General features: G+C 43.7%; 1 protein-coding gene and 1 long non-coding RNA gene across 2 annotated transcripts in view; one reads left to right on the top strand and one right to left on the bottom strand.

The window, feature by feature from the left end:
• Positions 1-25,289, bottom strand: part of LOC108272388 (piwi-like protein 1) — a 496,438-nt gene extending 471,149 nt beyond the window's left edge. Inside the window, exons 1-8 of the mRNA XM_053684503.1 lie at positions 25,171-25,289; positions 24,947-25,075; positions 22,010-22,126; positions 21,207-21,578; positions 20,693-20,765; positions 16,948-17,148; positions 16,654-16,756; positions 15,860-16,000 (exon numbers count right to left, since the gene is read on the bottom strand). Of these exons, the coding sequence (XP_053540478.1) occupies positions 15,924-16,000; positions 16,654-16,756; positions 16,948-17,148; positions 20,693-20,765; positions 21,207-21,578; positions 22,010-22,092 (909 nt within the window). The 5' untranslated portion in view covers positions 22,093-22,126; positions 24,947-25,075; positions 25,171-25,289 and the 3' untranslated portion in view covers positions 15,860-15,923. The remainder of the gene's footprint in view (positions 1-15,859; positions 16,001-16,653; positions 16,757-16,947; positions 17,149-20,692; positions 20,766-21,206; positions 21,579-22,009; positions 22,127-24,946; positions 25,076-25,170) is intronic.
• LOC128634247 (uncharacterized) lies at positions 12,179-12,977 on the top strand. Its single transcript, XR_008397577.1, has 2 exons — positions 12,179-12,471; positions 12,645-12,977. It is a non-coding gene; the product is annotated as an uncharacterized LOC128634247 (long non-coding RNA).
• Positions 25,290-25,370: the final 81 nt, after the last annotated feature.

Raw genomic sequence — 25,370 nt, 5'->3', positions numbered from 1 at the left:
GTAATGGCTTTTACATGTCATTTATATTAGTTCACACAAACACTCCATCCGTCTGTTCCTGGCCCAGACCCTCTGTCAAATTTTAGAACCCATCGTGGCCTGCGAGTGTCGTGAATAAAATCAACCTTTTAGCCTAGGTCAAAAACTTCAGAGACCGAGAGTTTAGTAGATGTCAAAAAGTAAATAAACTTTATTGAAAATCAATAAAGTGTGACAGTCTGCAGAGTGTCTGAATTATGCATACACAAACATGTCTTTATATACCTATCTCCACAGCATAGTCTCTGTAGGTGGGGTTTTGCTTTTCCTCGTTGAAATAGACCAATCTTCTTTTGCCAAAATTAAATATTCATGTCTATGCGTTATCTTAAATTTGTGGAACATGCGCAGTTAGTTGTTTTTCTTGAAAAGGTTTCATGAGGACAAGGTTTCTTTTTTTAAAAAAAAGGTTTCACACAGGCTTGTGTGTCTTGACCTTGACTCCCTTCTTAGGCCTCAATGAGCATCTGTCTGTCTCTATCGGTTATCCCCGCTGATATCTACCTCCTTTCCTGAGGCCCTCTCCTAACTCCCTAATTTGTACCTGCCTCAAAGTTATTTACTCACGCATGCGAATATCTACTGCCAATTTTATTGCTGTGGAGACAGGTGCCAGCTAATACAGAAGAACAATTGTTGTGCACTGAAACACAGAGTTCATTCAACTCAAATCCACTCAGAATAGAACCTGATCAAACATTGTTCTATGGATTTAGATTATGCTTCTAACCGTTGATTATACATATAGATGATGTTTTTTAACCAATATTGATTATACGATAATGCTCAAGTAATAATTCTAAATGTTGGTTACATATTGAATTCACTTCATTAACATATCCAAATGTCAGTTACACATATTGTTTGCACTTCAGATATTTTCCATATATTCTCCCCCTCTGGGGCTTACTAAGCCCCATCTAGCTAGAGAGAGTAATCTCACTAGTGATCAATGTATGACCACGTCAGCCTTCTACCAATGACCAAATCCTGAAACCACTCTCTCTGGAGACCAGAAACAAACATCTCCCATTGGCTAGAAAGGAGTAAAAAATTCTCTCTCTCTTTCCCTACCCACAAAAATCAAGACATTGTTTGTAAGCGTGAGGATGCGTTTGGTTCAGCACTTGCCCGTGGTTGTCATCGTGATGTAGAGTACACAGTTGATTAAGCACATATAGCTGATACAAGTATAGACTAATAAACATGAATACGAATCAAATTTTCTCAGTTTGATTAATCATGACAGTGATCACCCTGTCTCTTAATCACACTTGATTATATTGTAATAGAAAATGTGAAAATTTAAAAATAGAAAAATGGAAAAAAATAAAAACTCCATCACATCCTTTCTCAGGGGATGTGTTAACAATGTTTGTCTTCGACCCAGATACTTTGCATATCGCGGGGACGACCCTTGGGGAGAGGTCAAGCTAGTACTTACACCCATGGCATGGCTCATCAAGCTGCTTCTTCGTCCTCACTTGAGGAACTGGAATCTGTTCCATCCTGTTGCAGCCGATCAGAGTTCCAATCTGGCTCACTGATTGTCTCATTCAGTTCTAGTTCAGTACTGTTTTGGAGACTAGTCAAGGGCTGAAAAGTCAATTATGGAAAAGTTGTCCTGTAAAGAACGTCTGCTTGGGGCCTCTTTCTCCTTCAGCAGGTGTATCAGGCTCGTCAGAACCGCTCTCAGCAGCAGGAGCCCTTCTTTCCTCCTGCTCTGTTGGTACGACCCCTGACAGACCTTCTTCTTTGCCATCACCTGAGACTGCCATTCTCCTTTATCTTCATTTAGACCCTCTCTCACGTCTTGTCTTGTTCTTTCTTCTGCAATGTCAACCACTGGATCGTCCCCTTCGATCAGCTGATCTTCCTTTCTCCTAGGTCTTAATCTAAGTGCTCACTTTGTACGGCCTTTCCCTTCTGGGCTGGAACACCACTAGGTACACCTGTTCTCCAGGAGTCACAGGACAAGGAACTTCTGTCTCCTCTCTCAGTCCCCAGCTCTGGTCCTGTGAATAGATAGCTTCATACATAGCAGTTAGTTATCGCATATATGCTCTTAGTTCCATCTGTAATTACTTCAGCGGCAGTTCTTCATAAGGACCTCTCAGGTATGACACAGACATGGGTTGGCCCATAGGCATTTCATGCGGTGTTAGATGCATATTTCTGTTAGTCTGCATGCGATAGGTCATTAGTGCAGGAGGTAGAGCATCTACCGAAAAGAGTTCAGAGTCAGCACAAATTGCGTTAAACTTAGCCTTAAAGGTACCACTTACCTTTTCCACTATTCCCTGTGACTAAGGGTGATAAACACATCAAAATTTTAATTTAATCACAGTTACTGTAACACTGTTTTTTAAACGAACGCTGAGCCATTGTCAGAGCTAATCTGAGATGGTATGCCGTCTCTAGGAATTACCTCTCTGGTTAAAAATTGAATCATTGTTCCAGCAGTTTAGTCTGCTGATTGTATTGCCTCCCTCCATCTGCTAAACCTGTCTATCACCAGGTGCTTAAACGGCCCTTCTGGCATTGATATGAGCCCTGTCGATACTGATTTTCCCTTTCTGACATTGTTTTGAGCATAAATTTCACACTCAGGTTATTATTCACCATTGCCTGGAAGTTTAAAAAAATAATAATAATTATCCATAATTGCCTGTAAGTACAGAGACCAGTCCTCTTGCTGTTTTATCTTTTCCCATAACTTCCCCTCGCGCACTGGTTAAAACCATGTGCATCTGAAATTCATACAGTGAGAAGTGCAGTAGGTACAATCAGAATTCAATTAAACTATTTGCTCGGTATGTTAAAGTGGCGTTCCAGCACTTTTACTAAAACCTCACTGCATTCAAACAGCTCCAAACGGATGACGCTATCCATGGGCACAATCAGAGTCAGTGTATATATTAGCAATTCTACCGTAACCAGTTCGCACTCTGTAGTGATAGCTTTTAATTCGGCCAATTGGGCAGAACAGGGTGCTCACAAAATCTTCCAGATGGAACGTCTAAAAAGTTCAAACTTTAACTCGAGGAAATATGAATTTCGGCTAGGCAATCGTGAGTGTTCTCAGTGACTGGCTCCACAGAATTAATTAGGCAATACAACACTACAGTTGGTGTATTAGACACACTAATTAGGTTTAATATTTAAATTTTGGGTGACACATAGAATAACTTCATATCCTGTTCTTTGATGAGCTGTCGTGTTGCATGTGGATCTAATTCAAAATAGAAGTGACCTGGTGTGATGAGTGTAAGATCAATGTGTGAGAGCAACTTTCCCAGTGATCTGCACTAAGAGAGCAGCTCGAGCCATGGCATGCAAACGTGCTGGCGATCCTTGTGACACCAAATCCAATGTTTTCGATAAATAAACTAAAGACCTGCAAGCACCCCCATACTCCTGAGCCGGGACCCCTGCAGCGACGCCCCCTCTCTCAGACGGTTAATACAGGATAGAATAAAGCAGGATAGAATAATGAAAGCGCTCTGAAGTCCTTGTACTAAACCACTACTAATATATATATATATATATATATATATATATATATATATATATATAATATATAATATATATATTATATATATATATATATATATATATATATATATATATATATATATATATATATATATTGTCGCGACGGGCAGAGATCCGGCGCACACCAGAGGGAAAACGCTCCTTCTCCGACTGCCGCACCGGCACGACGTGGGCAGCTTCCTGCCGAACATTCCGCCAGCTGGAAGGACCGCCGCGGCAGGGCGGGGCTGACGCGACTCCGGCCCGCGATTGGCGGATCCAACGGGGAAGTCCCACCACTCAGGCGACGACGGAGGAGGATAAAAGAGCGCGCTTCCGGCCGGGAAGGGGAAGAGAATATCGTGGCGTCAAAACGGACTCCGAGTCGTAAGCGCGGACGAGACCGCCGGATAGTGAGAGTCGCACACACGGAGGACGCCGGCCCGGGAAAACCCCCGCCCCGCCTCGGGAATCCCGCCTCCGCCACGAGTCGACTCCGCCGGCCGTCACGCCTTCACAAACCCCCGCACTCTTCCATTTATCACACGTTCACCTCACCCTAGCCACAATAAAGCACCGTCTGCAACCACCCTTTGGCCTCCTGTGGGTCTGTACGCCGCCCTTCCCCGGGCTAATTCCTCACAACTGGTGGAGGATGCAGGCGTAGTACAGACCCGCCTACTGCAGAGAAAAAAAAAAAAAAAAAAAACCCATCAAAAGAAAAACACAAAAAAAAAAAAAAAAAAAAAAAAGGGGTTTATAAATAAACCCGCGAGAGAGAGAGGAAAAAAAAAAAAAAAAAAATGGACCCCACCCTGCAACACTTGCTGGAGACCAGCCTCCAGCAGCACGCCGTGACGCAGCAGCTCGCCGAAAGCCTTCAGGTCGCCACACAGACACTGATCGCCATGAGGACTGAGACCCCCGCCGCCTCCACGCCTCTCCCCGACGCAACCAGCGAGATCCGCCGCCTACTACCCCCCCTTGGCCCCGAAGAGGACCTTGAGGCGTACTTCGAGACCTTCGAGAGTATCGCCTGCCGGGAGGGGTGGGACCGTGACGACTGGCCCCGTGCCCTTGGTCCCCTGCTCACGGGAGAGGCCCGAACAGCCTACTATGCCCTCGACCCGGAGGAGGCTACGGACTACCTGGCGATTAAGGAGGGAGTCCTGGCGTGGTGTGGCCGAACCCCTGGCCGGGCCGCTACTGAATTCCATCGTTGGGTTTATCGAACAGGTGCTCGACCACGTTGCCAGATGAACGCCCTCCTCCGGATCACCAAACGATGGCTCCGACCGGATCGGCATACCGCCTCGGAGGTGGCGGAGAAGGTGGCGGTCGACCGTTTCCTGAGAGCGCTACCCCGGGCAGAGAGACAGGCCGTGGGGGCCCACGCCCCAACTACGCCCCAGGAACTCCTGACTGCCCTGGAGCGAACCTTGGCCACCCTGGAGCTCGACTCCGGGGAGCAGCAGCACCTCGATCGGCCCCTCGGTGCCCAGGGCCCCCGGTCTGACCGCCAGACCCGGCCCCGCATCTGGAGGAACCCACAGAGGGCGCCCACTTGTGAACACCCCCGAGACGAGCCCATGCCTACAGAGCCGGAGAGGGAAGCCGCCCGGCTGCTTACAAAACCATGGCTGGCAGGCTGCGCCCTCCATCAGCAGCAACCGCCGGAGGCGCCCTCCGTGACGGTGTGGGTCGAAGGGAGACCGGTAACCGCCCTACTGGACACCGGGAGCACGGTGACCCTTGCCCAACCCTCCATCCTGCCTGAGGGGCGCCGACCAAGCGGGACGCTTACCGTGACATGCGTCCATGGGGACACCCGGGAGGTCCCCTCAGCTGAGGTCCAGATCCGGAGCGAAGCCAGCACCTGGCCCCTCCATGTCGGGATCATCCCCGAACTCCCCGTGCCCCTCCTCCTGGGACGAGACTGGCCAGGATTCCGGGTGGTACCGAGAGCCGAGTCCTGGAGACCGCGGCGGCGAGGGAAGGGGATCCCAACCCGGCCGGCCTACCTGGCCCAGGACGACGGAGAGGCCACCTCAGAAGGTAAGACCCCCCAAACTACTAACCCTCTGTCATCTGTCTTTCCCCAGGTAAACCGGGAGGGAAAGTTCGGTCGGGAACAGAAGGAGGACGACCGACTGAAGCACTGCTGGGCCCAGGTACGGGTGATAGAGGGGGTCGACCAGAGCCCAGACCCTGAGGCTCCCCACATCGTACTTCCTCGTCCGAGGGGGGCTCCTGTACCAACGGGCCTGCCGCCGCGGGGAGCAGGTGGACCTACTGGTGGTACCCCGAGCCAAGACAGCCATCTTATTACACCTAGCCCACACCCATCCCCTCGGCGGCCACCTGGGGGCCCGAAATACCCTGGAGAAACTGCGGGACCGCTTCGTGTGGCCCGGGATGGACGCGGAGGTCCGGACCTTTTGTCAACAGTGCCCGCAGTGCCAACGCACGGCCCCGCGGAGGCCCCCGCCGGCGCCCCTGATACCCCTGCCCATCATCGGTGTCCCGTTTGAGCGAGTGGGCATGGATCTCGTGGGGCCCCTACCCAAGTCGGCCCGGGGCCATGAATACATCCTGGTCCTGGTCGATTACGCCACTCGGTACCCTGAGGCGGTGCCGCTCCGCAAGGCCACCTCGCAAAACATCGCCAGGGAGCTGGTACTCCTCTTCAGTCGAGTGGGGATCCCCAAGGACGTGTTGACCGACCAAGGTACGCCGTTTGTCTCGAAGCTAATGGCGGATTTGTGTCGTATGTTACAGGTGAAGCACCTCCGGACGTCCGTCTACCACCCCCAAACCGACGGACTTGTTGAAAGGTTCAATCAGACCCTCAAGCGGATGCTGCGCCGGGTGGTGGACGAGGAGGGGAGGAACTGGGACCTCCTCCTCCCCTACGTACTCTTCGCCGTTCGGGAGTGCCCCCAGGCGTCCACGGGCTTCACGCCCTTCGAGCTCCTGTTCGGGCGGCGGCCGCGGGGATTGTTGGATGTAGCCCGTGAAGCCTGGGAGGAGCAACCATCCCCGTTCCGCTCCGTCGTCGAGTACGTGCAGGACATGCAAGCCAGGATTGACAGGGTGGGCCCCATCGTCCGGGAGCACATGCGGGCGGCGCAGGAGGAGCAGAAGAAGGTATACAACCGCCCCGCACAGCCCCGGGAATTCCAGCCGGGGGACCGGGTCCTCCTGTTAGTGCCCAGCAGCGCCTGCAAGTTCCTCGCCCGGTGGCAAGGTCCATACACTGTCCTCGAGCGCCGGGGCCCAGTCAACTACCGCCTACAGCAACCCGGTAAGCCGAAGGACGGGAAGCTATACCACATAAACCTGCTGAAAAAGTGGGTGGAACCAACCCCGGTGGTGTCGGCGTTCGCAGTTCAGGACTCGGACCGGGGCAAGGGTACCTTGGTCGGCTTCGGGGAGGACCTCACCCCCACCCAAAGACAGGAGCTTACCGAGCTGACCGACCAGTTTGCAGATGTGTTTTCGGCTACCCCGGGAATGACTCAGCTGGTCCAGCATGAAATCAAGACTCCTCCCGGTGTAGTGGTGAGACAAAGGCCATACCGTGTCCCCGAGGCCCGGCGCCAGGCCATCGAGGAGGAAATCAGTCGCATGCTGCGGGACCACATCATCGAGGAGTCCAGCAGCCCCTGGTCCAGCCCCATCGTCGTCGTGCCGAAACCGGATGGGAGCATGAGGCTATGCAATGACTTCCGAAGGCTGAACCAGGTGTCGGAGTTTGACAGCTACCCCCTCCCCAGAGTGGACGACCTGATTGAGAGGCTGGGGAGAGCCCGATTCATATCGACCCTGGACCTCACCAAAGGCTATTGGCAAGTGGCGCTCGCACCGGAGGCAAGGCCCAAGACAGCCTTTAGCACGGCCACCGGCCACTGGCAGTACCGGGTTCTCCCCTTTGGGCTGCACGGGGCGCCCGCCACGTTCCAGCGGCTAATGGACATCCTCCTGCGACCCCACCGACAGTTTGCCGCGGCCTACCTGGACGACGTGGTCATACACTCCTCCACCTGGGCCGACCACCTGTTCCACCTCAGGGAGATCCTGAAAGCCCTCCGGGAGGCCGGCCTGACGGCGAACCCAAAGAAATGCCACCTAGGGCTGACGGAAGCCCAGTACCTGGGGTACCGCATCGGACGGGGGATGCTGAAGCCCCAACAAAAAAAGATCGAGGCTGTGAAGGACTACCCACGTCCAACGTCGAAAAAACAGGTACGTGCCTTCTTGGGATTGGCGGGCTACTATCGCAGGTTCGTGCCTAACTTTTCTGCTGTAGCCTCTCCCCTCTCAGACCTTACAAAGAAGGGCCAGCCAGACCAGGTGAGGTGGACAGCCGATGCAGAAAGGGCCTTCCAGGCCCTAAAAGAAGCCCTCACCAGCGCGCCGATACTCCGCAACCCGGACTTTGACCTCCCGTTCACTGTACATACTGATGCGTCCGAGACCGGGCTGGGTGCCGTCCTCTCCCAGACCTTCGACGGGGAAGAACACCCAGTCCTCTACATCAGCCGGAAGCTGTCCCCGGCCGAGAGGAAGTATGCGGCGGTCGAGCGGGAGGCACTAGCAATAAAATGGGCCATCGAGGAGCTGCGATACTATCTGGCGGGCAGGCACTTCATCCTCATAACCGACCACGCCCCCCTGCAGTGGATGGCCAAGGCGAAGGACACCAACGCCCGGGTAACCCGCTGGTTCCTCGCCTTACAAGACTTCTCTTTTCAGGTTAAGCACCGGGCAGGGGCCCAGCATGGTAACGCGGATGGGCTCTCACGACGAGACGCCCTCTGGGCCCACCACCGAGCGGCAGTAGGCTCGGAGCTGAGGGGGGGGTACTGTCGCGACGGGCAGAGATCCGGCGCACACCAGAGGGAAAACGCTCCTTCTCCGACTGCCGCACCGGCACGACGTGGGCAGCTTCCTGCCGAACATTCCGCCAGCTGGAAGGACCGCCGCGGCAGGGCGGGGCTGACGCGACTCCGGCCCGCGATTGGCGGATCCAACGGGGAAGTCCCACCACTCAGGCGACGACGGAGGAGGATAAAAGAGCGCGCTTCCGGCCGGGAAGGGGAAGAGAATATCGTGGCGTCAAAACGGACTCCGAGTCGTAAGCGCGGACGAGACCGCCGGATAGTGAGAGTCGCACACACGGAGGACGCCGGCCCGGGAAAACCCCCGCCCCGCCTCGGGAATCCCGCCTCCGCCACGAGTCGACTCCGCCGGCCGTCACGCCTTCACAAACCCCCGCACTCTTCCATTTATCACACGTTCACCTCACCCTAGCCACAATAAAGCACCGTCTGCAACCACCCTTTGGCCTCCTGTGGGTCTGTACGCCGCCCTTCCCCGGGCTAATTCCTCACAATATATATATATATATATACACACATACATACACACACACACGAAACTCAGAGCATGACATCATTCTGTGTACCGATAAGAAGCAGTTTGAGGCAGTTCAAACAGGCTTTGTTTTAGGATCTTAGATGATGTTTAGACGAACATTGAACAGAAGAACATGTTTGTGTCTCTTTAAGCAGATAAACATTCTGATCTCAGTGACATCACATGGCCTTCTGAGTCGTTATCCTCACATGAGAATGAAACAGAACAAGAACAAAACTATTTCAAAGTAAAAATGAATAATTTCCCTCACAGTGTAATGAACAGAATCTGTTGTTTGTTAATAACTGGAATCTGTTCTGAGCGTCCTAGGTTGTTTCGTCCTGATGGCCTGCACTCCAGCAGCCTCGGAGCGGAACTGCTGTCTGACAACATCTCCAAGACGCTACACACCAAGTGACTACAGTAAGCACATCATCTACAATAACAACGTTCATCATAAGCAATGTTCAATTAATAGTCCAACACCTGTAGTACATACTATAGAGACTGTGTCTGTTCCCCGAGCTATACAAATACATAGACAATTTCAGAATGTTTGTTTTAGTAACCTAATTAACCTAAAATTAGATCATACTGAATGCACATCCAGCACCTTTAATCTGAAGCTAGGACTATTAAACATTAGATCTCTTGCGTCTAAGGCTCTTATTGTTAACGACATCATTACTGATCAGGAATGTAATTTAATGTGTTTAACGGAAACTTGGATTAAACCAAACGAGTACATAGCATTAAATGAAGCCAGTCCTCCTGGATACAGTTATGTACATCAGCCTTGTTCAACTGGTAGAGGAGGAGGTGTTGGTCTCATCCATAGTCAAAATCTAGTCGTCACACAAAAACCTAGTCATAAATTTAATTCTTTTGAAATTCTTTATACCAGCATAACTTATGTAGCCACAAAAAATAAGTCAATTCCTCTAATTATTATTTACAGACCCCCAGGGCCATATGCTGAATTTCTTAGTGAATTTACAGACTTTATCTCAAACCTGGTTGTGTCTGTAGATAAAGCATTAATCGTCTGTGATTTTAGTATTCACTTTGATAACCCAGAAGACCCTCTGAGAACAGCGGTTGTGTCCATCTTAGATTCAGTAGAGGTCAATCAGAACGTAATCGGACCTACTCATAATGGTGGTCACACTCTTGACCTCATACGTACGGATTAAATATAGAAAATATTATAACACTTCCACAGTCTGAAGTTGTCTCAGATCATTCTTATCTCATTCATAATACGTATGGATCATATTTCCACCTCGCCACCACATAAAATGTACTTTCACATCAGCTACTGCACAGAGCTTCACAACGTGGCTAATGATTATTTTACTAAATCATACAGTACATATGCTAATAACAATGCAGAAAAAGCACACAGGTGATAAATGTCCTCACTCAAATACATTTATAATCCGAGTAATAACCCCGAAGTATAAAGAACTGCAATGGGTATTAACTGCATTACCTTGAACATACATCTTTAAATACCACACAATGCTTAGTATAATGTGTTGCAAATAGAGCTGCAACAACTAATCCATAATAGTTGATGAAAATCGATAATGAAAATCGTTGACCGAGCAACCCTCCTCCCGGAACGGTCATCGACGGCGAAGTCACGTGACCCGAGTGGTGTGTTCAGGCATAGTTCATCCATCTTTTTCTCTTTCTCTGGCGGTCTTTCTGATCGCAGCTTCAGGTTGCGTTCGGTGTGTTTTAAACGCTGATGGCTTGATTTGTCAGGTATGACTTCATCGTGAGTCACAAAGTGCGCTTCAGCAGCGTGGACCCCACTCACTCACACACACACACACACACCTGTGTTCATACAAGCCCGCTTTCTACACAACCCCGGATCATGCTGATTGATGATGTAAGGATTGAGGATGTGGTCATTTTCTTTAATCGCATGTCTATCATTAGAGAATCCGCATCGTGTGATCAAAAACAGAGAACGCGTGTTAATTTGTTAACCATTAAAACCAGTGCCATTATTGGTTCTTAATGGTATCCACTAGACACAACATGCCACCAAAGCAACAAATTACCAGCAGACCTACAGGGACATTACAGATTCTATGAGGGTTTCTGTTGTGATTGATTTTTGTTTTGATTTTTTCAGCAGGGAAATTCCTATTTCCATTTTGGGAATAAATCAGAACAAAGTATAACCAAATAATGAGCTAATAAAATTATTTATATGTAATTTGCATTCAGTCTCTCACTCTGGCAACAATGAGAAGCTGTGTTTTTCTTTGTCTTTTACTTTTTTTTAAGTGTACAATATCTGGAGGAAAATACTAAAATAGTTTTATTTAATTTTAATATTTAAATGTATTAATTATTGACATCACTGCCTACTGGATTTCCTTTTTTATTTTAGTAATAAATATATTTTAGGAATAAATCAGCAAACTGTGATTAAATTGATAATGAACTAATTAATGCACAGAAGAAAAAAAACGTTTCAAATTGCACTCGATTGTTCAATCTGGCAACAATGAGAAGCTTTTATTTATATTTACATAAACTTCTGGGGGGAAATACTAGAACATACATGTATTCGATTTAAATTGGTTAATCATTAATTGCATTGTGGATTCCTTTTTTTGCGCCTTTAACCAACAGTTGAATAATTTAATAATAATAATAATTATAATAATAATAATAATAATAAAAGTGCAACAGATCTTAAATGAATTTAAAATATTATTTATTTGTTTACTTGTTTGTTCAGTCAATAGTGAACAACAAGGTATCTGGACTAGATGACCTATCTGGCCTTTGATTGGGCCTACTGCATCTTCTGATGGAGATGTACAACGAAGTGCGTGAGTTTAAAAGACCCGTGTGTTCCTGTAGTTGTTGGCAGCTCAGCGGGCGAGACGTGCGGCTCTGATCGCTCGGATCAATAGTCTAAGGCTGGAAGTTCAGTAGGGTAAGTCAACACCTGTTTATCAGTGTTTATTTACAGTCACAGTGTTTAACCTCACGCTTCACGTGCAGTCGAGAAGGAGGACAGGGTGAAGGAAATGCGCCATACCGTGGCGTAGGGCACGGCCAACAGGCTGCAGCTCCAGACCCGGCAGTAAGGATGCACAATTCAGCTAATTAAAACTTGTCCTTTTTTTTTTTTTTTTTAACTACGTTCAACCACTCTGCTAACGATTCATCGGTGACTCGATCACTTGAGTTTTATTTTACTGTGTTTATATTGTTTGGGGAGAGTGTGTGTTCTGTCCATGGATAACGGTTTAGATGTAAAACAACATGCGTGAGTTTAAAAGATCTGTGTGTTCCTGTAGGTGTTGGCGAGACGTAACCATCTGATCAATAGGATCAATATGTTATTCCAGCAGCTGTGTTCCTGTAGGTGTTGGCAGCTCAGGCGCAGAGACGAGCGACTCTGATTGCAATCATCCGTGATCTAAGGCAGCAACTTCAGCGCATAGGGTAAGCGCACACTTGTAGTCAACACCTATTCAAGTGTTTATTTACAGTCACAGCGTTTAACCTCACAGTTCCTACCTCGCAGGCAGATCATGTCTGAGGTCAAGGCACTCAGATCACAGATGTGTTCAAGTAACATCTGAACTCATTCACTGTCATTCTCTCTCTCTCTACAGGTTCATTACGCACCGGTTTCACTGACTGCATTTAACGTGCAGCCGAGATGGAGGACATGGTGACGGAAGGTGAGCTGCATGATGGCAGGCTGATCGCCGATCAGAAGGTACTACACTGAAATACTCCACCCCGGTCAGAGTAACTCTTCTGCACTGTAGCATTGTAGATAGAAGTTGTTTTAGTTTGAGATGGCGTCGTCACCCTCAGGTTCGAGTTTAAAGCAGAAGAAGCGTTACAGGAACTTGTAATTAATATCTCACTGTGACCCGAAAGCTGCTTGTTGGATGTTTAATGTAAGATTAGAAAGTTCAGCTGGTTTATCTCCTCTCAGGTGTGTGTAAAAGAGAACCTGGCTGTGTCCTTGCAGCGTGTGATTTCTATTTCATCTGTGTGTTTTCAGAAGGAGGTGGAAGATTGAGGAGCTGATTTTTATTTTGTTTTTTGTTAAAAGGTTTCTTTAAACAACCAAAACCTGCCTGACTGTAGGAGTTATTTACATGAACCAGTCGCAGGAACGTCTTGCTATTAGGAATGTGAAAGTGATAATATCTTTTTGTACACAGCGTAATAGAACTGAGGCATCAGGAATCCCAAATGTAGCAATGAATGGGCAAGGTTTTAAATCTACTCTGAGAATAGTGGACATGATGGTAAAGAAACCAGTCCAAAAACCATAGCGATCTGGGCAAAAGAAAAACATATGTCCAAGATGACAGGGAGAGCCATGGCATTTATCACACTTGTCCTCTACTTCTGGATATATTGCAGAAAGTCTCGACTTGGACAAATGGACTCTGTGTAAAACTGAACTGGATGAGTCCAAGACGAGCACAGGAAGTGGTAGACTGTATCCTACCTATAGCACATTCCCAACACTCTTCACTTATCTGTACTCCTAACTCCGTTTCCCACGCATTGTTAATTTTGGTACTCGCCTCACTACCTAACGCCAGAATAAAATCATAAATCCTAGAAATCATTCCTCTCTGATGTGGATTAAACCCACTCAACCCTGTCAAATGCTTTTTCAGCATCTAAAGAAATCCCAATCTCAGCCGAATGCTTTGAATAATTTAAAGAGCGTACGGGTATTGAAAAACAACTGATGTCCCTTTATAAAAGAAGTTTGCTCTTCAGATATAAGGGATAACGTTCTCTAAACGAGATGCCATTACTTTCACCAACACCTTTACATCTGCATTAAGCAGAGACAGCGGCCTATAAGAACCGCAGGAGGACGGATCCTTACCCTCCTTAAGAAGGAGAGCTATCGTGGCTTGTGTCAGAGCTGGAGGCAAAGACCCACATTCCAAGGATTCGTTGAACACAGATAAAAGCAGTGGAGCTAATTTTCCAATAGATGCTTTAAACAATTCAACTGGAACCCGTCCGGGCCAGGAGCTTTGTTACACTGCATAGTTTTAACTGAATTTCACATTTCTTCAAGAGAGAGTGGGGAGTCCAGTTGCATGGCAGTATTCAAATCAATAACAGGGTTACAAAGGTCTTGAAGAAATGCATTCACTTTAGTATCGTCTGCAGGAAATTCAGATTTATAAGGTGAAGAGTAAAACCATTCAAAAGTAGCATTAATTTCCATGGGCTCTGTAGTGACGATATTATAAGTGTGCGCGTGCTAATCTTAAACAAACCTGTGCGCGTGCTGCGACGGGAAATACCGGTTTAAAGCGTGTTCGCGTTAAAGTCTTGCTGAAGGTGTTAAATGTCACAGAGCCACACTCACGAGCATCATAAACCGGTTTAAAAAATTAATAATAATTTCTGTTCCTTTGGTGAAAACTTTCAGAGCGTTTTAAATCTACACCAGCCTTTTGTAAACGTACATAAAGTATATAATCCATATATGTAAAATATTTAAATAAATAAAAAGCAGTGCTCGTGTTATTACAGGAGGTGACATTTTGTAGGAAAACGAGAACAGAGAACTGTAGGGTTGACAAAAGGCCAAAAACGCTTTAACAAGTTTCAGCTCCAGTTAAAGGAAAGTGCTGAGTACAAGTCAAATATACTAACTTGTTGATTTGATCATATCACATTCCACAACACTGATTAAAGCTGAGGTTCTGATTCTCACAGGGGCCTCTGTTACTGACTGTGTAATACTGTCTCAGTTCTGAGATTCATTTAATGTTCAGTCGAAGTGAATAAGTTTCATATTTAGTGTAAAATATTCGTGTAATCCACCTGTTTCTAAATTACATTATATAGCACATCTATCATGTGCACACTGAAAATTCAAGTCCCAGATGTTTCTAAAACTACACACAACCATATACAGGAAATCACACACACACACACACACACACACACACACACACACACACACACACACCCCTCTACTGCATCCTCCAGGAAACACGTGAAGGAAACCTCACCTTTCCCGGCTTCTAATACATTCATTCATCTGCTTTAAATATACTTTTTCTACACATCCTCAATTCACAACACCTGTTAATTCTTTATTTCCTTTTTCTACATCACTCACTCTCTCTCTTAAACTCTCTCTCTCTCTCTACTAAACTAATTATACACAACCTCAGCTCACCCTTAAGATAGAACCGTTAAGTAAAATTTTCCTTCAGTCATCAGAACAATACATTAACTCTGACTTGTTTGACTGATAGCATTTCGCTTCCGTTCTTGCGGTTTTGTAAACATCGAGTATACGGATGCTCCGATCGCAGGCTTGATCTCGTATAGCTCGTATCTTTAACCCTGCAATTACATGGTTTTAAGCTAAATTAAGCTATTTAGATCGTCAACACTGTACGAAACATTCCCAATAAAATCTTGGACAAATTCTGTAACAAATTCATGCACGTTCTCCGTTTTTGATCACACGATGCGGATTCTCTAATGATAGACGTGCGATTAAACAAAATGACCACAACCTCAATCCTTACATCATCAATCAGCATGATCTGGGGTTGTGTAGAAAGCGGGCTTGTATGAACACGTGTGTGTGTGTGTGGCTTTTACCTGCCAGTTGTAATACATGTGGCAGAGTTTGTAGGTGAGTCTCTGCATGTGGTCTGGTTTGAGGACACTGCTGTCGTACACCATGTTGTAGTGAGTGGGGGCCACACTGCCGAAGCGCACTTTGTGACTCACGTGGAAGAAGTTGTACCTGACAAATCAAGCCATCAGCGTTTAAAACACACCGAACGCAACCTGAAGCTGCGATCAGAAAGACGCGTAATCTTCACCCATGGCCTTGATGGACTGCGTGAACTGAGGCACTTTGTAGTCGACTACGCTCAGCAGCACGCCGTCGCCCACACCACGATGCGTGACGGCAAACATTCGTTGTATTTGAAGTAGGCCTTCAGCGCAGCTGAGGAAAAGAAATCAAAACAAAAAGCCATGTCTTAATGCACTTCTTAAATGAAGCGACAATTCTAAAATTGCTCGCTTTTTCTCCAACGTTCCATCAGACTGCAGCGTGAGTATTTCATCCTGAGTGTAAAGTCGGAATTCAAAGAGACTGCAGTGTAACGAGGTCATTTATGAGCATGATGTTCCTCCCAGAGTGCATTTCATACCCTGCACACTTTGAAAACCACCTGAGAGAAGGACGGTGCTCTCATGGTTACAGAGCAGTGGCACATAGCATACAGAGCACATAGCATACAGAGCACATAGCATACAGAGCACGGCCCAGACCCTTTATGAGGAGGATGAAGGTGGCGGTAGCAGCGAGGAAAACAACATTCAGAGGATTCAAGTCTAAAAAATTGTGATTCTGTCCTTCAACCGGAAGGAAATGGAAATACAGAGAACAGTGTGTGAGATTAAGAGAACCATTTTTAATCATTTTAAAAGAACGATATTGTACTTTTTCTCTCTCCTAAAGTTACGATGAACCACAAAGGGTAATGCCCTCTCTTCTGAAGACTGGTGGAAAAGTTCAAATCTAAAATCTAGTTCATTAAACACAACCCTTCTTAAAGCTGTTTACAGAGTCCACACAAGTCATGCTTTAAGTACCTGGACATGCCCGGGTTGAGGCTGGCCACCAGTGCACCGATGGATCTCTTTCCTGCGGCACTGTCGTGGTATCAGTCGATACCAACATCATCAGGTGCTTCAACTGAAAGAGCAGGAGAAGTCACTAAAACAATGTTTTAATAGAATAACATCAGGGTTAGGAGGTACCACTGTTGATCAGTTACAAGATCAGATATGCTTTTAAGTGATGATTTTGGTTGTAGTTGAAATCCCAATGCCGGATATATTTCAGTTACTTGAAAAACTCCCAGTGCTTGAAGAACAGAACCGTACCGGGATCTCGACGCTCCACGGCTCTCCTTCCATCTTGCAGTTCATCTGCAAGGAGATCTTTGTGGCTATGGTCATGAGGGTCTGAGGTCTGCTGAGGGTGCGAGCCACCACACACTGGCTTGGAGTGGGACAGTCCACACACAGGTACTTCTTCACACAATCGTATTTATCCTTACGGTTGGCTGACAGGATCACAACCACCTTACACACATGATTTAAAGTGAGTGCTTCAGAACAAGAAGTAATGGTAATCTGTAGACTGAGGCTGTTAATCTGAAATTCTCTTATGCCGTATGCTTAGACCCGTAAAAGGATATACTGTGACAAAAATCACATAGAAGCAGTTGCACTGCACTGCGTGTGTCACATCACAAAAGGTGAAACGACTTTAACAAAGAAAATCAAACAGCAATATCCTTAAACATTCAATTTAAAAATTAATTAAATAAATAAAAACAGTTTCATTTGACTTATCTACTAGAAGTGTCATGATCCGATATTGTTTTCTTTAAGATCTACAACGCTCATTATTTTAACTGAAGCACTCGTTTACCATTAAACTTTCATACAGAAACCCATACATAAAGTATGAATATAACGAATTCAATCCTAGCGAAAGAACAGTCACGTCTCTTTTACATGCATCAGTTATATTTGATTTCTGTTATCTCTGATAGCTGATCCACCGTGTTTTTGCTGCTATCAGGTCCTGGATCAGTGCCACCTAGGGATGCACGATTATGGCCAAAATGATAATCCCGATTATTTAGATTAATACTGAGATCTCGATTATCACGATTATTCATTGATTTTATTGATATCATATTTTTTATTGCACTTTCACATTTATTAAGTTCTCTCATGCCACAATATAACACACAAGTAGGCATGAGAAAACTTGAGCTGGTCAATTATGACAGAATTTAGGAACATCGTGTGAGCCATGACACATTAATTTACCTTCTGATAAACTAAATCTAATATTTTCAGTTCATTTTACAGACTGTATGCACAAAACAACCGTTAACCTGTTTGGAGTCTGCTCCTCTTAAATATATTTAAAGCTGCACTATTAGACATTTCCACTGTCATGGTTCTGGGCTGGAGTCAGTTCTCGAACCGCTCTGTGTGTATTGTGTAGATATCTGAATAATCTCATATAGGATGTGATTGGGTGAGTTCATTTACCCGTCAGATGCAGAGCGCTTTAGTTTAATGGTGTTCCTTAGGGACGCTCCGATCAGGATTTTTATAGACGAAACCGGTCCAGATACCAATCTTTTTTTATTTAAACTTTAATCATACAGTCTATCATAAACAGTTAAATGTAAGCTCTCTGCTCATGGTCACTGTTAACTGAATTAAAATAATAGCAATGAGATACTGTTGGTTAATTGATAAATAAACAAACATAAAATATTTATTTTTAGATATCTTAAAAACAATAAAAGAGTCCTAATTAAAAGTAGACTAACACAAAACTGATCCATATTAGGAAAAAGGCTAATAGCTTTCAATGAAATAACGAACTAAGTTTAATGTCAAATTGATATTAAATGCAACCCATAGTAATTAAACATTATTTCATTTCTCATTTAATTTATATTTAATGAAGTTATTATAATAATATATATATATATATATATATATATATATATATATATATATATATATATATATATATATATATATATATATATATATATATATATATATATCCATCCATCCAACCTGGAGCTTATCCCAGGGAACATCGGGTACAAGGAGGGGTACACCCTGGACAGTCCATCACAGGGCACAATCACACTCCCACTCATACACTACGGACACTTTAGACACGCCAATCAGCCTACCATGCATGTGTTTGGACTGGGGGAGTTAACCGGAGTACCCGGAGGAAACCCCCGCAGCACGGGGAGAACATGCAAACTCCACACACACAGGGCCACAGGAATCGAGCCCGACCCTGGTGGTGTGAGGCGAACGTGCTAAACACTAAGCCACCGTGTGCCCAATATATTATTTTTTATATATATATATATATATATATATATATATAATAATATTATTATATATATATATATATATATATATATATATATATATATATATATATATATATATATATATATATATATATATAATAATATTATATATATATATATATATATATATATATATATATATAATAATATTATTATATATATATATATATATATATATATATATATATATATATATATATAATATTATAATATATATATATATATATATAATATTATATTATATATATATATATATATAATATAATATTATATATATATATATATTATAATATTATATATATATATATATATATATATATATATATATATATATAATAATATTATATATATATATATATATATATATATTATATATATTATATATATATATATATATATATATATTATATATATATATATATATATATATATAATATTATAATATATATATATATATATAATATTATATTATATATATATATATATATATATATATATATATATATATATATATATATATATATATATATATATATATATAAAATATATATATATATATATATATATATATATATATATATATATATATATATATATAATATATATATAGATCAGTTCCCCAGTACAGTGTCTGCTGATAATGTTTTGGGGGGATTAAATCAAAACATGGAAACTGGAGTTGACTTTTCTAGTGATATCTGGCAACCGTGAGTTTAAATGAAGTGAATTAGAGTTAGTGAAGGAGAGCGGCAGTGCACTGTATGTTTACAGACGGAACAGTTGCTACTCTTGATTGTGATTGGTGAGGAATTTTTTAATAAAGAAGTTTGAATTAAACCCACCTTATAGCGTGTTAATGTCATGATTTCTCCTCACGCAAAGCGCTGGAGCTCGAAGCGAACCTGGCAGCTCGAGGGATAAAATGCTAATGCCGTTTCTGGGTTTTGGCACTACAAAATGACCTCATCTCTGCGCTGCCCTATGGTGATTGGCTATAAGTGTAGGAAGTGCTTGATTTGATCTGCAGCTGAGTTTTCTATTAGCGGAGGACGAACTTTAAACATTAATATCGCAGTCGATCATGTTCATTTAATCGTGGGCCGTCAAAAACGTAATCGCGATCGATATTCGATTAATTGTGCAGCACTAGTGCCATCTATATTATTTACCCAAAGTAATGTGGGTTTTTTCTTCTCGCGCCACTTTATTTTATTTATTTTTAAATCAAAGTCCTTTCTCTACAGACTGTTCTGTGTGAAAAGCCCAGGAGATCAGCAATTTCTGAAATACTCAAACCTGCCCATCTAATACAAACAACCTTGCCACAGTAAAGGTCACAGAGGTCACAATTTTCACCCATTGTGATGCTTGACATGAACGGTAACTTTTTATGCATTGACGTGAACGTTAACTCAAGTTCTTTTTATGCATCGTGCCGCTGCCCCATGAATGTGAGGGTGTTTCTAATAAAATGGACAGCGAGTGCATTAATTATTCAGTCAAATAATGAATATAACGGTCGTTACATTACTAGTCACATGTACGGTTTTTCTAAGCAATACAATACATTTTCTATACCTTAACCCCTAAAAAGTACGGCTGCTAACCTGGACATTTTCAGCATAGTAAAATACTTTAATATTTGAATCCTAAACAAACTACATGGTCACACTTGATTCTACCCAGTGTGTGAGACCCACCATCTGAACCTGTTGCCCCACTCTCTGCTGCAGAGCTCTGAGCAGAGCCTCCTGTCGATCATCGTACTCCATCCTGCACACAGAAAAAAAATGAAGTGGGGGGGGATAAAAAGTGTTAATGCTGCAATTAAGACATGATCCTTGCTCAACATGGCTCTGGTTCAAATAAAACACTACGCACAGTAACCACTGCCTTCCGCTATGAATGAAAGAAAAGCTGTCGAGAAGCTCTTCATTTTAGAGCGTGCAGTTCGAGAAACACGTTTATTTGCCGAGACCATTGAAACGTTTGTGCCTAACTGATGGACTGCAGCTGAATACGGACAATATGAGAGCAAAGTTCTGCACTACCTAATTGACGAGGACCGCTTTAATAATTTGAAATTAACAGTGCTACACACTAGCGTCCCTTTCATGAAGCTCACGAGGAGTGAATTTTAAAAATGTGCCCAGGACACAGTAATGGCACAGGCTACAATTTCTTTCTAAACACTGGTCAAGTGTGTTGGCTCACATTCCCGGCCTCTGAAGGTGGATGCCCACGGGCACTTTGTTGAGGGTCTGCAGCAGTGAGTGAGCGACTTCAGCGTTACGGCGCGTATGGGACAGCAGCCAGGTCTCCAGAGGCATGCTGGTCATCAAAGGAAGCCCTCGCATCTCTTTAGACCAATCTGCGTCACATGGGTTGTACTCGTACTGCGCACACACACTACACTCAGCAAGAGTGCGACACGTGTCGTGTGCAGTTGTGTTCTCTGTGGTCCCCCTTACTGCTCTCGCTCCCTGTAGGATCCTCTCAGCAGGAAGAACTCTTCCAGTCAGATTCAGCAGCTTGTTCTCAAAGCTTAGACCCCATGTGCTGAGTGTAGTCTGAACACTGGCATTCCTGGAAGAGATTCACTGAAAAATTCAGCAGCGTAAATTGGTATAACGTTCATTTCAAACATTTAATCGTACACCTTCAGATCAAAAGGCTTTTAAGATCATGAAAAACATTCTAGTCGGGTGTCCACAAACTTTTGATCGGTAGTGTATATCTATCATTAAACTTAAGAATGATATAATCAGAAAAACCATCACGCTATATGTTCAGCCTCGTGTTGCCCGGGATAGTCTCTGTAAAGTAAATACACATCCCTTATATGCATGCTACAAATGTTTCTTTTATAAAATTTGTCTCTGGCATGCACATAAATTTCTAAATGTAAAGAATGTATAAGTTTCTGTAAAGCTGCTCTGTGACATCGTACACTGTTAAACACGCTATTCAGACAAAAGCAGAATTGAATTAATAATGCAGTCGCTTTTATCCAGTACCTGCTCATGTTGTTGATGAATCTGTTGAGGCGGTTCTCCCACTGTTCTGGGGTCAGTCTGGTGTGAGTGGAAAGGTCCTTCATGATGTTAAAGTCGTGCGCATCTTATCCGTCAGACCTGAGCAAGTTACAACAATTAGTGCGATAAGAAGCAGACAATGATTAAGCGCTGTGTTTCTCCCGCTCTGTGAGGGAGACCTGTGAGGTAGCAGAACTCCGGGATGAGTAAGACAGGTCCTGGTGGAGGAGCTCCAGCAGGACCCAACCTCCTAACGTGACTGACCAGCAGAACCTGGTTCCTATCAGTGATCTGCAGATCGTATTCCTAAAAAATATATATTATATCCCACAAAGAAATTAAGACGGGAACAAAGTCAGCAGTGAAATGAGGCTCCTTTAATACTGACTACGTTTACATGGACAGCAGTAATCTAATTATTGACCTTAATCTGAGTAAGATAATGTGATTAAGGTGTTTACATGAGTCGCTTTTAGAATACTCCTGTCATGTTCCCGTTTTACATGTTTTAGAACATAATTAGATTAACAGCCCGCGTCATTACATCACCGCGCCACGCCGTCCCTCCAGAATTTCACGTATCAACATACAGTTCGTCTTCGTTATGGTACCGTATACAGTTTTGAGTGTTTTTATTTATTTTATTTTTTTTACGAACGCTTTAAGTGCAGTTAATTATTTGTCATGCTGTACGTGCTAATAGACAACTGCTTGAAGCGGTGGGTGTCTCCCAAATCGCGTAGTTACCTTCTATATAGTAGCTGAGATACATGTATTTTTCCCCCCTACAGGCCTGTAGTAGGAAAGTATGCGATTTGGGACACAGCCGAGCTCTCTTGTTCGCCGTAAAACTGCCGTGTGTGATCGTGTCCTGTCGCAAAATGCGGTGAAAACTCCCACACGACGTTCATAATGTGATTAAGATGTTTACATGTCTGTAATACACGTCCATAATGCGACTAAAACAGGAGTACTCCACCTGTTTTAACCCTCTTACCCCTAAGTTCCCACAGTATTATGTCCCATAACCCTATATTCCCCAGAGAAACAGCACGCCAACCCTGAGTTCCTGGGCCAAAATCAACATTTTAATTTGAACATTTTTAGGCCTTGAAACAACTTATAATAATGTATTTGTGTAATATTACTTTGAAAATGAAGCAGTTCAGTGTTTTTACTAAACTTAGAGCACAATTCTTAACTAGAGAAATTACGAAAAAATGCTCGCTAAAATCCTTCTACTCGTTTAGAAGTACCACACGAGCATCAGCGTGGTCAATGCCTTTATAAATAATAAATAAATAAATGCATTTTAGCGCCAAAAGTCAAGTTTCTGGTGATAATCAGACCAGCAGGTAGTGTTTTCACGAATGCACAGAAATGGTCCCGTTATGACTCCAGACCCCTGCAGTGTCAGTTGCACTGGTTGATGCTGAAGATGAAGACGGATCAGGGTCTGAATCAGGAGAGATTGCGTCTCTATCAGTTTCGGCTTCTAGAATCCTCGCTCTCACCTGTGTAACTGTGTGTTTTTTCTTTTTTTCACTGTTTTAGATGTACCTGTGTTCACTGTAGGTGTAACTTTAGCTGGAACAGGATTAGCTTTTCGCTTTGGCATTTTTAGTTCACTTCTACTAGTACACCAATATTCACGCTTGGATCAGCTTCATCGTAATGCCGGCGTAATAACGTAATCACATCGTGACGTCATCAACCTTCCGGGTGAAAAAATAATAATTAAATAAGTAAGGAATCATAGCAGAGTAATGCCTGTACACCGGCCTTACGGGGATAACGTTTACACTGTAAATCCTCTATATCGGCCTTACGGGGATTTGGCATAGACGACCAAGCCGGTCTATGGTCCTTACGGGAATAGATCAAAGACAGGCAAGCCGGTTTTTCAGCCATACGGGGTAAGAGGGTTAATTAGATTATTGCTTACTTCGATTATGACCTTAATTAGATTAAGGTAAGTAAAAATTGCTGTTTACATGGTAGTTTCTTAATTAGAGTATGGTCTTAATCGGATTAAGAGTGGATTATTGTTGTCCACATAAACTCAGCTACTGTTTAAAAAGCATCTCAGGGAAATTCCTCAAGATATCAAGTGAGAAATGCCAAGAATACATTTCTGGAAAAAGGGCATCTACTTTGAAGATCCTAAAAATTAAAAATTTATATCCTAAATTATTTTTGATCTATTTTGGATTTATTTTTTTCGGGGGGTGAATAAAGAATGAATGTGTCTAAATGTTTGACGGTAATGCATGTTTCCAATGCAAGTGCTATAGTATAGGTGTGCTGGGTTATATCTTATATAGGTCTATTAGGTTATGCACATGTCTATATGCAGTGGTTGTAAGTTAGTATACAAGAACTGTGGCTGAATATCCAGTATATAGTTATTTATCTCTTTATTTTCCTTTATTTACGTAGTATTGTTTTGGTATAATTTTTTTTCCCCATTTTATTTGATTTTTTCTGCCCACACTCCAGTCCAGTAGGTGGCGGTAATGCACCTTTAGCGTTAAAACAAAAAAGAGAACTATAGCGCCTTAACCCACACTGCGCATGCGCGAAGCCGGATGACTCCGCCATTAAACTAGCAAAAGAGCTCTAATTAGCCAGTGAAGCTAAATGTCGTTCAGCCACGTCCACTTATAAAAGTAAATCATGCAGTATTCTCAGACTGAGCAGTTATTGACAGAGTGAATTCATCGTTTTAAATAGAATCAAAAATAACATCGACCTATTTGCTAATCTCATTTCGATTAGCTTGCTCATTAATTACACTGCGCATGCGTGGACTGGACTGCCTCCTCAAAAGCTAGCACCGCTAGTATATTTGTATAATATTAACATTAATATTGAACCAGAGGACTGAATAAAAAAATGTTATAAAATGTTATTTCTCACTTCTCTTGTTCTTCTTCTCTGTGCGGGTGTGAGTTATCTTTGGTCGGTTCCTCGGTGATTCGGTCATTAGTGAACCGAGCTCCGACAGTGAACCACTGCGCCGTCACCGCCTGCTTCATACTGATACACCTGAAACACAGGTGTTAACACCGTTAACTACACACATACACACGATACAGCACAGAACACAACGGGTTCGGTTACACAGAACCGAATAAACTCACTTTAGTTTGGGTCCAAACGGGCCAGAACTAACACGAACACCGCTTTCTGCTCCTCACTTCGTCTTCTCGCGCTCGCGGTGACGTCACCAACGTAACGGACGTTGACGTAAATTTGAATCTGTGAGGAGAAAATAAAATAAAATAAACCCAAATATTATTTCATAAAAAGGTTCATTATTCCCTTCTTCTTAAACACGATA

Source organism: Ictalurus punctatus, chromosome 12 (genome assembly GCF_001660625.3).
Source record: "Ictalurus punctatus breed USDA103 chromosome 12, Coco_2.0, whole genome shotgun sequence".
Lineage (NCBI taxonomy): Eukaryota > Metazoa > Chordata > Actinopteri > Siluriformes > Ictaluridae > Ictalurus > Ictalurus punctatus.
This window is presented reverse-complemented; position numbering and strand designations above follow the sequence as displayed.